The sequence below is a fragment of the Ambystoma mexicanum genome, chromosome 6p (assembly GCF_040938575.1).
Source record: "Ambystoma mexicanum isolate Mex_15411 chromosome 6p, UKY_AmexF1_1, whole genome shotgun sequence".
In the NCBI taxonomy this organism is placed as follows: Eukaryota; Metazoa; Chordata; class Amphibia; order Caudata; family Ambystomatidae; genus Ambystoma; species Ambystoma mexicanum.
Genome location: NC_090935.1, coordinates 225,155,755 through 225,170,750, shown reverse-complemented (window position 1 = coordinate 225,170,750; position 14,996 = coordinate 225,155,755). Strand labels below are relative to the sequence as shown.

Sequence of the window (14,996 nt, the reverse complement as noted above, 5' to 3'; positions counted from 1 at the left end):
TGTAAATAAAAAACGTAATATTATGGGGTACCTTTTTGGTGCAATGTAAATTTGCAGTAATAATGGTGGGTTGGGATTTTAGAACCCAGTGGATTTTATTTGGTCAGAGATTAGGTGCTACACAAGGAAGTGTGTTGGCTTGGAAGATGTGGCCCACCAAGTTAGATGGCCATAAGACAATTGCCACTTCCGCTAATATCTGAATAAAGGTGGACCAGAATGTCGAAGGATGAGTACATTAATATTTATCAAGAATTATGTTAATTCCATATGGCTTTTAGTCACCTTGTACTGATGCATCATAGACCATTTTCTCTGTACCCCTGTCAAGTTATTTTTGAATAATAAAGTATTCATTTTGTCAAGCTATCAGAATTGTATGGATTTATATCCAAATTGACCAGTCTTAATTAAAAAGTGTTTAAATGGTAATGGTGATTGTCTGTTTTTCCTCCAGGAGTGTATGAAGCTCAGGAGAAAAGCCAGAAATTAGAACCATGTGAGGAGGAGTAAGTGGAGATATTAACTTTCATAGAATAAGTGTGATGTTTCAAGTGATTACATTTTGTCAAAAGCCTATTTTCTTTACAGTCACTCTACTTGCAGTGTCCAATGTTCCAGCCCATTAGACCAATTGCATATTAAAATGTCACTTTCTCGTATCTCTAGTTATAAGCGCAAAATAAAGTTCAGAGGGCAATCCTTCCCTTCAATTGCATCCCACAAACCGAACAGTAATGTCTTTGTAGACCTGCTTAATCAGAATCTGCTCCTACAAGCGAATTGTTACACATCTACTCTCTAAGCATGTGTGTGGCTCCTTCTCTAGTAAGTCACTCCTCTACATTTTTTTTAAATAATTGGTGGAGCTCTAATCCTACACTATCAGACAAATCACCATGTTGTGCAAATAATACTCCTTGAAATTGGTCCCTAGTGGATGAGTGTAGACCTTAGAGGTTTATAGGCATTCCCTACTTAAGTAACATTTCCTTTTTTCTACTACATTTGTACCAATATTAGGTGGTTGCCGGCATACAAACACTAACATTGTGATGAGTACTGGAAGTACACAGGTTTTTGTACTATTTTTTTTTAAAAAATGTGTCATTGTGAGCTCTATATCCATACATTGAATAATGGCTCCATAAATCAAATGTTTACAAAAACCTTATTCATACTGCTTTACAATAGCATGTAACAAAATATATATTGCTTCCTCCGGACAATACAGTGCAGTATTCAATAGCACTCCAGTGTCCTGCTCTCCCTCCTTCTAAGCTGGTTGTGAAAGCCTGCAACGCAGTCCTGACAAGAAAAATTCCTCTCCAAAAGAGGCTGCTGTCACTTAAAGACTTAAGTATTAGGCTCCGTTTACACAACCCTCGCCTGGCCGTGCCCCCACCTCCAGCCCCAATCATGTGTCCTCATCCAATACCTGCGAGTTCCTGTTTGCCTGCTTATGCTGTTGGACATGGGAAGAGCTTCTCTATGTGCCAAGCTTCTCTATATTCCACCCTTTTTTGGGGCGTTTTTTTCACTTGTTCACCCTCTTCCCTCCTAGACGTGCACATTTTTGTTGTTTAATTGGAACTTTAAAAAAATATATATATATTGCCTCTAGCTCTGCCCATGTTTTTGACGGCAGGGTTCAAGTGGTGGGTAGGATGCTGTAAGCACTTCTCAGTAGTTGACCCACACAGTGTCTGCATGTGCGGTCGTGGGAACTTCTATCAGGTGAGTTCCTGTCTAGTCTTTATCTGTATCATACCCAGGTCGCTGAGGTCGCCATGCTCAAGAAGGATCTGGTACCTCTGGCCACCGTGGACTTAGTAGGCAGATGAAAGACTTTGCATCCTAGCATTAAGAGGTAGTCGGTAAGGAGTGCTGTCTCGGATACAGCATCACCTTTCGGTACCAGTGTTAAGGTCGCCACCTCAGATAGATCATACAAGGGACCTTCCACCGCCTGTTTAGGAGTCAATCTGTGCACTTCCACTTACGACTCCTCTCACTGGGAAAGCCATAAGGTTTGACCTTTGGTACTGGACATCCTTTTCACTCCAGAGCACGCTCAGAAGGTACTGAAGAGGAGTGTTCTGTCTCAGCTCCATTCAAACAGGAAATAGTCACTCTTAAGGCCCAAAAGGCAATCGCGCAATCTCTAGATTCCAAATATGACTCCTAAGGACCAGCCTTTTGTTGCAATGGGGAACTTTCGAGCCCAACCACTAGTAGCTTCTGCAGCCCTGAGCAATGACATGGGCCTTATTTACAATCCTTCCCCTATTCTTGTCAAGAATTCTAAATTATGGGAATCTCAAGGCAAGACATTATTTTAGAATGCTACCTTGTCATTTAAGCAGATAATGCTGATCCAGTACTAGCCGATTATAACATTCAGTTCTGGGAGCCGCTGGCAAAATTTGGTGACTTGCTGAGTCCTGACACATAGATTCTATTGTTTTTTTGGTTCTGAGGGGAAAGAAGTTGCTTTGTAGGAGTTATTTCAATAAGGGTATCACCAGCACTACATCCAGGGCTATTAACTCTGCGGTTTGTATACATAGGTAAGCCTAGCTTAAAACATCTTCTCTTCATCCTGACGTACAAGAGAAGGTGATGGATTACCTTTTGATTCACAGTCCACAGATGATGTCCTTTAGACCTGTAAGATGGGCATTATGACTGCAAAATCTGTTAGCGCTGTTTCTGTACTCTCCAAGTCTTCATTTCAGCCCTCCTTCAAGCCTTTTTTAAAGCCATTGTCATGAATCCAACAGTGTCATCACTTCGTTCCCGGTGGTGACCTCTCTGCATGTAGCCAGGGGACGGAAGCCACTACCTGATCCTGACTCTGGCGACAGCTATATGATGGAGGATCACATGGGGGGAGACAGCCTTCGGGGGAGTAGCAGAACACCATTGGATGGAACCTCCAAGTGGCTGCGAGGATAAAGTTCAAAACCCTCTGCATTGTCCACAAGGCCTTCTGGGGCCTCAATTCCTTCAACACTCACTTCCTAAATATCTTCCTTCTCAAGCTCTTCGCTCATTCGCCTCCATCTCCCTCAGGGTCAGTCGCTTCTCCAAGCAACAAGTTGGTGGTAAATCTCCTTCTTCAGCAGGGGCCTCCCTCTGGAACAGCCTCCCTCCCTCCCTGATACTTGAGGAGAATCATCTCCGGTTCTGGAAGCACCTAAAAACATTTCTCTTTGCTTCTGCTTTTTCTCCTCCTCTCCCCTGCTGACTTCCTGGCTGAAACTGAATCTGCACTGGTTACCTGGCCAATCTCTGTTCTCGGGCCCAGGCCCCCCCCCAACCCTCTGCCAGTCGCACACCTGCACTGCCTTCCTGGCAAACCCTGTACTTGGGACTGTTTCTGTATCCCTACAGTCACAATAGCAGCACTTACACCTGATATCTGCACTTACCCTTGCACTTGCCACCAGCTGGCTGTACCTTACTTATTTATTCTATTCTATGTACTGCACTGTCCCTTTACCCCCTTACCATGCACTTGCACCGATCTGAATGACTGTAATGCCGCGAGGCAGGTGGAGCCGCTGGCGGCGCAGATACTAGCACATCATAGGCTCCGCTTAGCCGTCACGTACTCCTTTAGCACCGTTCTAGTGTTGTGCGCTGACGCGACTCGGAAGCTTAAAGCCTTCCGCTTCCAGATCGCGGACGCGTTGCAACGCTTCAGGTTTCCTTGTTTCCAAGAGTGCTCTACGCTCTGTGCTTTTCGCAGCTTTCACGCTCGTGTATTTTCTCCGTCGGTCCCCGATCCCTATAGGGTTCCTTACTTCTCTCCTTCTAGCCTGTTCCTTTTTGCGCTGAGCTCTTATCCCCCTGTTATTTCCGTTCCTCTTATTCCCCTTTTACTCTCCCTCAAGTCTTCTAGCCCACCCCCGTCCCATCTTGCCTTCACTCTGCGTTCCTTACCTTTTCTCCTTTCTGTCTTCCAGTACTAGTCCCCTCCTTTGTTTTCTCGCATCTTCCTGCTGGATTCCCTGTGTACCAGATCCCGGCCTGTTAATTCGGATTGTCTACTCTACCACTTGGACACCTTCTACAGTTGCTTTCAGTGTACCAGAACCTGGCCTGCTTTTGGACAGCCGACTACTGTTTCCTCAAGTGATCATCCTTCTCCTTTTGGACTGCATTCCTCCGGAGCTCCTCCAGAATTTCTCCACTGACCATGTCTTCTGCCTGGCCCCGTCTCAAGACTACATCTCAGGGGTCGCTCAGGGGTTTTTTGTGCCTTAGGGCTTTTTCTCCTTATTGGCGTTCCCAGAGGGGGGCCCCGGGCACCCTTTTTTGGGTAGTGCGGTGGCTTCCTTCCGTGGCCGTCCTTATCTACACAAAAAAAAGGAGCGACCTAGAAGAAGAGGAGAGAAGGGTACGGAAAGGAAAGAAGAAGGTGAGGAGCTAGGGGAGGGTGGAGAATCAGAACTGACGTTCTCTGACGAGGATATGTCGGGTCCCAGTGACAATGACACCTGGCATAGTAGGATCGTTGTCTGTCTTCCCTCTGTTCCCCCTCCCTTGCCTCGTCACGCCTTGAAACACTTGTGTATAGGCGCGTTTATAAATGCCATATCATATCATATAACCTGGTATTCCCCCCTCTTCTTTTGAGGATAACCCATCCATGGCCAATGCCTTGTTGGCATGTTGGACCTCCTCTCATCCACCTAGGAAAAGTATCAAAAACCATCCAACAAGATCTTTGTAAAAACCATCAAGACTTGACATACACCCAGAAGTCATGAAAATGTCTACCCAGACTTTACTTAAAAGTTATCAAGAGCTAACTTGCCTACAAACGCTTATAAAGACACTTAACAGATTCAACATCAAGAATGGACTTCCATTCCCATAACTGAAGGAGTACTTCGAGGAAGATGAGCAGAGTAATGCAGAACAGAAAAGGCTTGCACTCTAGTTGTTGTAAGTACAGTCCTGTAGCTGGGAGATTGAAATCCCAGCCACAGCTGACCAGTGCACGCCGCTGGAAGGATACATCTGCTTCTCTCGGGACGCAGCAGAGGCTGTCGTGGAACCATCCGGTTCACGGAGACGGAAGTGGGAGGTAGGCCGCGAGACCAGACGTGTTGTGAGAACGCCAGAAGCCAGCAAAGGGCTCCTGGGCGTTTGCTGGTGCAGAGCGGCAGAGTTGTCCTTACTGAAGCCGAAGAGCCCAGCTGGAGCCGCAGGGAGCGTACTGGCTGTGGAATGAGGGCAGACAAGCAGAGCGAGAAGCCGAACAACCACCACCGGCTGACAGCAGGAATCGAAAAGAAAGCAAGCAAGAGCCAGTGAGTTCCCTAAAGGGAAGCAGGATCACCGGGGCGTAACGGCAGACGTGCCAAAAGCAAATAAATGTAAAACATGTGAATGAAAAAATTTGAAAGAGAAGGAAATACTAAAATGAGGACGCGAATGAGAAGTTGTAGACTTTAGGTTTTGCAAGTGTATGCAATACACCTTGAAGAAATGCCCTGGCAGGATAGTGTACCAGGCAGATACTGTGTTGGATAAAGCAGACTCAAGATGATATTACATTTAAAAGGGTGTGCAGAGCACACAGGAAGGAAAAGCCCTGGCAGGATAGTGTACCAGGCAATTGTAAGTGTGTTTACATGGGACAGCCCTGGTAGAGAAATACACCAGGCAAAGACAAATTGTATAACCTCTGAAGCCCTGGTGGCATATTGTCAATCTGAACAACATTCCATTCCCACTTTATATGTTCATAATGCTCAGTTCACATCTGTTGTTTTTGATGTGACCTAAAACCTAAAGCAAAATAGCTTTAAAAGATCCAAAACTCCCCATAAAACCTTTCGGTACTGGGATGAAGAAGAGGATAAAGGAGTTAATGTGGAGCAGAAGAAACTCCAATGTACAGGCTAGTTGTAATGGTCGTCAGCTGTGCGGCATATTTAAATATGGTGTACCTTTTTATGGCAGCAGTAAAAAAGGAGAAGAGATGCTGAGCTGGCGCAGTGAGAAGCTGAACTGAATGCAGACACACGCAAGTGAGCTCAGTGGAGGAAAGCAGGCGCTTTCTACTGGGACAGCGAGAGACCGGGAGAAGCAGAGCGGGTGTCGCAGAAGAACTGTGGACAAGCTGGCAGCAGTGGAGAGGCTGTTGAGGATGCGGTCACGGTGGAAGGCAGAAGTTCCACCGGCAGAGGACAAAGCTGCCAAGAGAACCGCGTGAGGGTCTGCAAAGTGAACGCTTCCCCGGGACACAAACTTCGCTAGCCGCCATGCGCCTTGGGTCGGACAGACAAGCAAACATCAGTGAGTCTGCCCAAGAGTATTTGCAGCCCGGGGCATACCGACTGGCACAAAAACAATTTGTAACTCACTTTAAATATCAATCCAGCAACATAAACTGAATTTACACAAGTCTCCTTATATGAGATGTCGATATGGGGAAAGCTGGAGTAAATGTCATGAGCAAATAAACTTTAATAAAGCAATTGAAAGGGAAGATCTGTATGCATCTTCATATATGAAAAGTCAATATAGGAAAGATTGGAGCATGTGTTGCCACAAGCCAAAGAATAACAGTGAAGATAACAAGAACCACTTCAACACGTCTCCATATAAGGGATACCAATATGGGGGGAAGTTGGAACAACTGATACCTGGAACCAACTGAGTATAAACAGTGAAGGAATACAAATGAGAGAAGGAGAACTGAAAGATTGTTAGAAGACCTGGTGAGAGAGGTGCCACATGCAGTGAGCCTTTGGGGGAAAGATACCTGGCAGGAGAGTACACCAGGGGTTCTACTAAGCCCAGAGGGGGATTCCTGGCAGAGGGCTACACCAGGAAATCCATTTAGAGTTTGTGAAGAGAAAAGACATTGGGAAAGTGGTTCCTGGCAGGAGAGTATACCAGGAGACCACCTTTTAATAGATTCTTGAGTACAAGACAAGTTTGCCATCCTTAAAACACCATTGTTTGGAAAAGAGACTTCATCATCTTACGGAAGTGTTGTGTGAAAGAGGCATTTCTACCACTCTTAAGGAAATATTGTTAGTACTGAATACTTTCAGTACTCTACCGGAAACTGTTCTGGTGAAGGGAATCATCCCCAGGATTCAACGGTTGTTTTGTTGGATTTACATCGTTGGTTGTTGCCCACTTTTTACTGAATTTAAAGCAGAGCATTTGCCTTGCACATTCTGTTGTTCATTTTTAGTGTGAGAGTCAGATATGTTTTGGACACAATGACAGTTTGGCTACTTTTGATGTCGAGACAGTCATATCTTTAGTTTTGGTTTCATAGGTAGCGAAACTCTCTGTAGGATAGGGACGGAAAGGCCTTCATCCAAACCCTTTTATTTTAATAAAATGTCTAATGTTGAAAACCTTTGAACTTTGTGTCCGTCTCTCATTTCTGACCCCTTACACTCCTCACACCAGACAGACAGGAAAACTAAAGTCTGTGGTTTCTTCTTTGTATGTTTAAGAAGAGTACATGTTGCTCAAGAATGGAGCCAGGACTGTTCTCACTCACCATCGAGGACTTAGCTTAACTCTGGGTTGGGGGTGCATGTTCTTCCATTTCACACCATGCCCCAGGCATCTCCAGTTTTAGGGAGGCTTTCCTTTTACGGCGCTTGGTTGAGTATCTTTGGATGCTCTCAATCATCAAATGTGGTCCATCTTTAATGATCCCTCCTTTATGACTCTGCTCTCCATTAATGTCCATATGTCTTCTCCGGTGCTAACGCAGAAATATCTTCTCTGCCTCAAACAAAGTGTTTGTTATAGAGAACAAGAGAGGGGCTAGGTTCCTGTTCCTGATGCTTAAGTATTAAAGAAAATGGAGAGTGTCAAACCAATTTTAGACTTCTTGGAACTCAACAAGTTTCTGCCCTTAGAGACCTCCCATGGCAATTCTAGCTCTCATATTGAACGCTCTCCACGTAGGGGATTGGCTAACATCAGTGGATCTTCAGGACATCTATTTCCACAACCTCATCCAAAAGAAGCACGGTCTGTTCATGAGGTTCACTCTGTATGTCCAACACTACCAGTTGTCACAGATGGGCTCAAGAGCACACAAACTCTCGAAGATAGTTCAAGGGTTTTTGTTGAAGATTTGGAGACTGACTTTACTAACATCTTTATCTTTCTCTTTCTCTTTTTCTCTCTCTCTTTCTTCCCCTCCCTGGCCCAGGCGTCCCTAAATGAAAAGATGGTCACTAAAGATTAGTAACCCGACTGTCTCACAGCTAACTGGCTGGTTGCGATGACCTAAAGACAAATAATGTATCTATCCATTTTCCTCTGTGATTTCCTATGTGGATTCTACTAAGGGGTACCACAAGAATTGCAATGATCTTCATTATTGGAATACGTGCCTTCTAATTGCCAGAGCTCCACTTTTACTTCCCTCTCACGTCCTAGTACTCCTTGCCTGATCTTCTCTCTATCTACAGTTACTTCCTCCTACTCTTATTTCTATTCTTCCTCCCTTCTCTCTCTTCCTCTTCAGTCCCTCCGATGTTCTCTTTTTACCCCTTACTTCTGCCCGCTACTACTCCCACTCCTCTCACGATTCACCACTGCACTCTGTTCCTACTACTCTTTACTCCCACTCCCCTCTCCTACTCTCGCTCTACACAGGGTCAGATCTCTGACCCAGTAACACAGTAAAGTTGGCTACCATTTCGGCCTGAATGAATTTGCTAAGGTGCCCTTGGTTTCGGCATCTCCTCTTGGCCGTCCGAAGCTTCACATCTACCCCATCTGGGCAATTAGTTTATCGGGGGCCTCCTTTCTAGAGGAACATTTCCTCAGCCTAACACCCTTTGGGAGTTGGGTGTCTTTATCATCGTGAAGAAGTCTTAATTTCTTCTGTGTAAGAGGATCCAGTTTATCAGAGTGCTTCTGTATTTACCTGGGCATGTCCTTCCCTCCCTGAAATTTTACGTCTGCTTGGGAATTTCAGAGGATTTTAGTTCTGATATCCTTGTGCATTTTATTTTATTGTAATGCTTAACATAGTTTCATATAAACTTTACACACTAAATGTAGCATCTTAAAATACAACCATCATTAATATTGAAACATGAAACTTATTGATTGTTTGCGATTGTTCAGTTTCAAATGTTCTTTTAAGAATACTACATTCTATAAAAATCCATAGTTTTGGGATTGCATTTGTTACAGAAAGTTATTGGCCCTTTAGCATCTTGCTCAGAAATATACCGATATGAAACGAATAGATAAAATAATTAGTGACATTCTATTAATAAGTGCCGTATTGTTTCTAACTGATCACTTTTCACTTTGCTTGCATATTCTACAATTGTGCTTCTCCTTTGCAATGCTAAATCTGGGGCATAAGACCGGCAAACGAGGAAGTTGATTGATGCGTAACAAGAGAAATATTCTCTGAAGTTCAAAAGAAAGACATTTAAGTAAAGGTGTTGGCCATAGGTGTACAGGATGGTAATCACTTCTTGTATGTTATTTTCTTTTTCTACATATAATAGGTTCTTCAAAATGTCCCAGCGTTTTACTCTTTCTTCCCATTCTTTATTTACATTAGCATAGCACACCTTACTCTTTAGCCCAGTGTCAACCTCATTTATCACATTAAGATGTTTCATGAACATGTTAGTTATAGTGCACTTTTAAATATTCACTCTATGTTCCAAAAATCTGTTCTGGGAATGTTCCATAGCCAGGACAGATTTTCATATAAAAGCATGCTTAGAACTTCCCTCGTGTATTTAATGAATTAATGCCTGGTTCAAGGCGTATACTTCAAATGGATACATTGTTGGTTAATACAAGAATCTTTCTTCAATGTTTCCCTCCCTTACCTTTCCAACCACTCATATTGATCAGTTAAGTTTGCAGTCCATACAGGAAGGTGGGTACAAATAAGGCTTTGCTTGTAAATGAAGAGAAAGCCTCTATAGCTTCCATGTCGATGCACAAAGTCTCTTATTTTACTCAATTTATATCTAATTTTGGTGCATCTATATTCATGGGCCTTCGTTTCCATTTGTCTTGATGCGAATATCATGACCAGGTAAAGTTACATGTCCTTTTAATTTCTGTATTTCATACAGTCCACTTATTGGCAGATTTGTTACCAAGTTTACGAAAGGACATGATTTTGTTTTTCTAAATTTTTTGTGTGAATCGTCAAACATCACAAATAAGACTCGATTCAACTACACAGGAGTGTGGTCCATTAATATAATATCATCATCAATGGGCATTCAGGAGGATATGCTGTACAATTCATTTTGGGGTTGGGATGTGTGCGCCTGTGCCATAACCTGCGGCATATCTGCTATATAAAGTTTAAAAAGTAGGGGTGCATATACACAATATTAGTACTTGATTCCGTAGATATGGTGCCAGTACTATCTAGTTGAATATGCAGTGAAGATGGTGAATTTGGTTAAGGAGGCCTGTAGGTTTGCCTCAGTTTACTAAATTGTCCAATTTATCACTGTCCACGGAATCCAATGCTGAGGTACAGTCTATGAAAGCTACATAAAGGAGAGCAATATTTCCCACATTTGCTCTATGTATCATTGTCCTAGGTATATAGATATTGTGTATTGTAGAGCAAATTGTACAGAACTCCATTTGAAACCTGTTTCCTTGGGGCATCAAGCAACGTTAGAAGGTGATAATTCAGGGGATCCATCCTGTCCTCCCATCTATTGGGATAAGGATGGATTTTGTTTCATGGTATATGCATAGGACATGGTTCGACCGATTTAAAAAAAAAAAAAAAACAATTCTCATTATTGATGTCAAATCTTCTGTTGGCTTTAATCGTGGCATTAGAGGGCTTTGAGGAATCTGAGGGCATCCTCACTTCTCTCCCCAACATATCCTCCTACTTTTGGCCAAGAAAAGGCAGTCACTATAGGATTTCTGACCCTTTGGGTGGATATGCGAGGGAGGATCACCTGGGTGGAGGAGACTGGAGAGTGGGGATAAGGCACTCTTGGGTGAGACACAGTATCCCCGATTTCCCTTTTTTAATGAGTCTAATGTCCCCCAGATCTTAGTAAGGTATTACCAGTCCCTTCCCTATCCTTTACATAAATCATCTCCCAGTAAATACCAGTCTGTTACTGGGATGTGGGAGAGACACACCAGAGCCATACATCCTCTCTTTAATGATTCTTACACACATGAACACCACTTTGATACTATGACGAGGAAGAAGCAACAAAGACTGACAACAGACTACAGAACTAACCCTGTGCAGTCTAGTTGCCTATTAACTAATCAAGCTGGTGGGATATTTAAAGGTCAGTACTAGGAGAAGGGAGACAGGAACGAAAGTGCAGCCGTGTGTTAGCGAAACCCAGAAAAATCCAGAGAAGCGGGAGAAGGATGCAGAAGAAGCGCAGCAGGAAGCAAGGTGGAAAGCAGGCAGGCGCAAGAAAGCTCTGCAGAGGAAAGCTGGTGCTTCCCTCTGAACCGGAGAGGTGTCTGATGAGGCTGGCTGAGAACCGAAGGAGCACAGCCAAACGCGAAGGGGCTGGCGGAGTCACAGAGGCAGTGAGGTGCATCGACTATGCCGACGGGCAAGCGAGAAGCCGTCCACGAAGCCTCGGGAGGCCCGGTAGGACAGGGAAAGCTTTCAGGAGACCTGGCCAGTGCTGCAGCCCCACACCATACATGAGTCGGTCCAGGGGCGCTGGGAGCCCCGGGCATACAGACACAGATTTCAGTGGGAAATTCGTCATGTATGACAAACTGAAAAAAGAAAAGACTGTATTTTCTTGAATTCCCTTACTTAAGTCAATTTGGGGAAAATTCAGAAGAAATACAACAGCAAATTAATGAACAGTGTTAAAACCAGAGGAAACGATTCTAGTGAAGTTTATTGGTTATGAACTAACATGAAAAGTAATGCTACCAAACAAAGGCAAACAACCAAGCAGGAGTGAATGATTGTGATGAACGTTGCAAAGCGGCAAACTAGCATTGGCAAGAGTCGGCAGATATTATTGCATATTAATGAAATAAATGAATGGTTATCAAGAAACCAGAAGCGGTGAATACGTTTCCTAGGGAGCGTGTACTGGGAAGCCTATGTTGGTCTCTGCAAGTGAAAGCTACTAAATAAGCGAATGGTGACAAAACAAGCAGTGATAAAGTTTCAAGGGCACTTGAAAGGATAATAAGTCAAACAGTGGCAAGAAACCTATGAAGCAGATCCAAGTATGGTGTGTCGATTGCATGACCTGTAATGGGTGGGCCGTGTGGTCTGACAACTCCGCCTAGACCGAATAGACCCACCTAAGGAAAAGCCACTTTGTGATTAAATAAAGGAAAACCTGTGTGAATTGAAATTGAACTTTGTAAATTGTTAAAAGATAACCGAACCCGAAGAGTTGGGAACTATCCCATGGAATTATTATTTTGGAACATTGGATATCGCAGGAATTATGTTATTTTGGAACATTGAAAGACTTGAAAGCTCGGTGATGGGAACCCCTCTTTTGTAACGTGAGCTATTTGAATCTTGGGGAAGGGAAACCCCTTTTCCGCTCAAGAGCTGGAAAAAGCTCTGAACCTTTATTTGAACACTTCTCAATCCCCACATATTGTATACAATTAGATGTGAGTGCAGGTATAGGTTTTGGACATAGACGTTTGCTTTGGACTTCCTGACAGAGACTGTCATTAGTTTTATTTAGGTAGGGATGTCCCACTGTAGCATAGGGCAAACTATGCCTTTTTCCAACCCTCCTTTATTAGTTAATAAAGGTTCATATCACAAAACTCTATTTAGTTGTCTGTGTCTTCATGACGCCTTTACAAAGCCCATCAGGGCACGACACCCTTGAATTTTCTTCCTCTTTGTATGGGTTTCTATAGTGATGTCGTTGATAACTAGATAAAAATATGGGGGTTTTTTCGACCACCTCTACTGGACCGTGCGCCTTAATAAACTTGAAGGTTCCCATTGTCGCAGGTATGTGAGGCAAAAGAGACAATGTCCCCAACCTCTTGTTATGACAATGTTAACCAAAAGACCTCACACAAAAGAACTGCACCACACTTTGTCATATGGAAAAATATTTTTTAGTGTTCAAGGTCACACAAAAGAAAATTGGAAATGTAACAGTGCCCTTTGGGATAACACGTGTTTAAACACATCAGTGTCTTTGTCAAATCAGCGCTAATTAATGTCTAAACAGTTTTCATTTGTTATTTAAGATAAGAAAAGAAAAATAATGGTAAATACAACACAGAATTCAAAAGGAAGGGGTTCAGGAGGGCTGGTTAGGAATTGCGGAAACAAGGAATATAAATAAACAAACATCAGTTCAGGTTTGTAATCACCAAATGTTGTGCATTATTTTCTGCGTTCCGCCTCAATGGCTACGTTTAAATCGTGGAAAATATCTTACCTAAACATTTTTCATATATGGGTTCCAGTCTGTGGAGCAAAGCATTTAAGGGATAAATCCCACCTAGTAACTGGATTATAATGGACCCGGGTCAGGAGCATCATTAGTGCCGCAATGTACACAGCTAGTTGTTGAGACCCCATATTCATTTAAAACTACTATTCTATAGGCAAGTTTTAATTAATGCTTCCATTCCTTATAAGTCTTACAAATTCGTTGCAAATCTAATGCACAAATACTTATTATTTTACTCCGCAAACTAGTCCGTGAAGTATGCTCTAATTTTCTTAAAAACAAGCTATTTGTGCTTTCTCTATTCGTTAATGAATATTCACAATGAACTTGTACAATAATAACATAAGGTCATTGACATCTTTTAGTAATTCCAGCCGTGCTGTAACTGCGAAATTAGACATCCCAGAGTCGGAATGAGATATGCATGGTGTCCCGTTAGGGCTTACCTCAAAAGAGTAGACTCTGTCTCCTCGCGCCAGCAAACATGCCCAATACTGTTTGCATGGCCTTTGACAGTTGCCATGACAGCAAGAGTCTTACAACTGTTTTGCTTACTCCTGACTCATTCTGCCAGGTCTGGGCGCCATGTTTTAGGCGCACAGACCACACTATACATAATATTGGATAGGGCTAGTCCCAATATATTACAAAATTGATATTTGTTGCGAGAAATTACTAGTATGTTCACCAATTTTATAGTTAATAAATAGTTAGTGCTCCATTGGGAATGTAAGTGAGTAAAATTGAGACAGTTAAATTTAATGTATCAGTGATGCAAAAACATCCTGTTTGCACGTAGATTATAAATATTATGATGGGGCAGTTCCATGATACTCTAATGATAGTACGTAAAATAGGCCAAGCGTTTCGACACGCTATGGCTATGGTATTTGAAGTGGCACTCCAGAACTATTATAATAGACACAATAATAGGGGCAAGGCATTTCTTTGGTTATATATATGTATGACGTAGTCCATATGCTGTCAAATGTCCTGCATATTGATGAGAGTTTATATCTCCTCCTGTAACGCATAAACAGATAATCATAATGCACATTAATTCTACAAATATTCCAATCATAGTATCATTCGGTAGGTACCTGAGAATATTATTATTGAAACGTAAAGGACACATGGTAACCAGTAAGCATTACACGCAAAGCACTGGTATACATATTTTCTGATGTTTTTTAATCTGCTTAGATTAGAATCACATGCTGTGCATAGTCCGACATCCAGTGGTCACTGCAGAGTATTGCATTTTGTTTTTCGTAGTAAAATAGGGGGCGTCGACAAGGTGTGTCTGTAACACTATCCCTACAGTGACGTGCATTGTACCCACAATCCTTCACGCGTCGAGGTCCCTCAGATTGTTTTTTTCCACCCAGATATTGGTCGCCTTCACGCGGAGCTCCTTCGAGAGAAATTGCAAAACATTTACTCGACCCTTTGGTCGTTATTTATTCTACATTACATTAGATCCCTCCTTCGACGGTGAAGCTGTGTCATGCCTGCGCCATGGGGGCATCCATTTACGCTCAATTT

General features: G+C 42.9%; 1 protein-coding gene across 5 annotated transcripts in view; it reads left to right on the top strand.

Annotated features, from left to right (window-relative positions):
• Positions 1–14,996, top strand: part of FDX2 (ferredoxin 2) — a 503,503-nt gene that overhangs the window by 90,555 nt on the left and 397,952 nt on the right. For all 5 annotated transcript variants that reach the window (XM_069626907.1, XM_069626909.1, XM_069626908.1 and 2 more), the window contains one exon: positions 458–509. In XM_069626907.1, the coding sequence (XP_069483008.1) occupies positions 458–509 (52 nt within the window). The remainder of the gene's footprint in view (positions 1–457; positions 510–14,996) is intronic.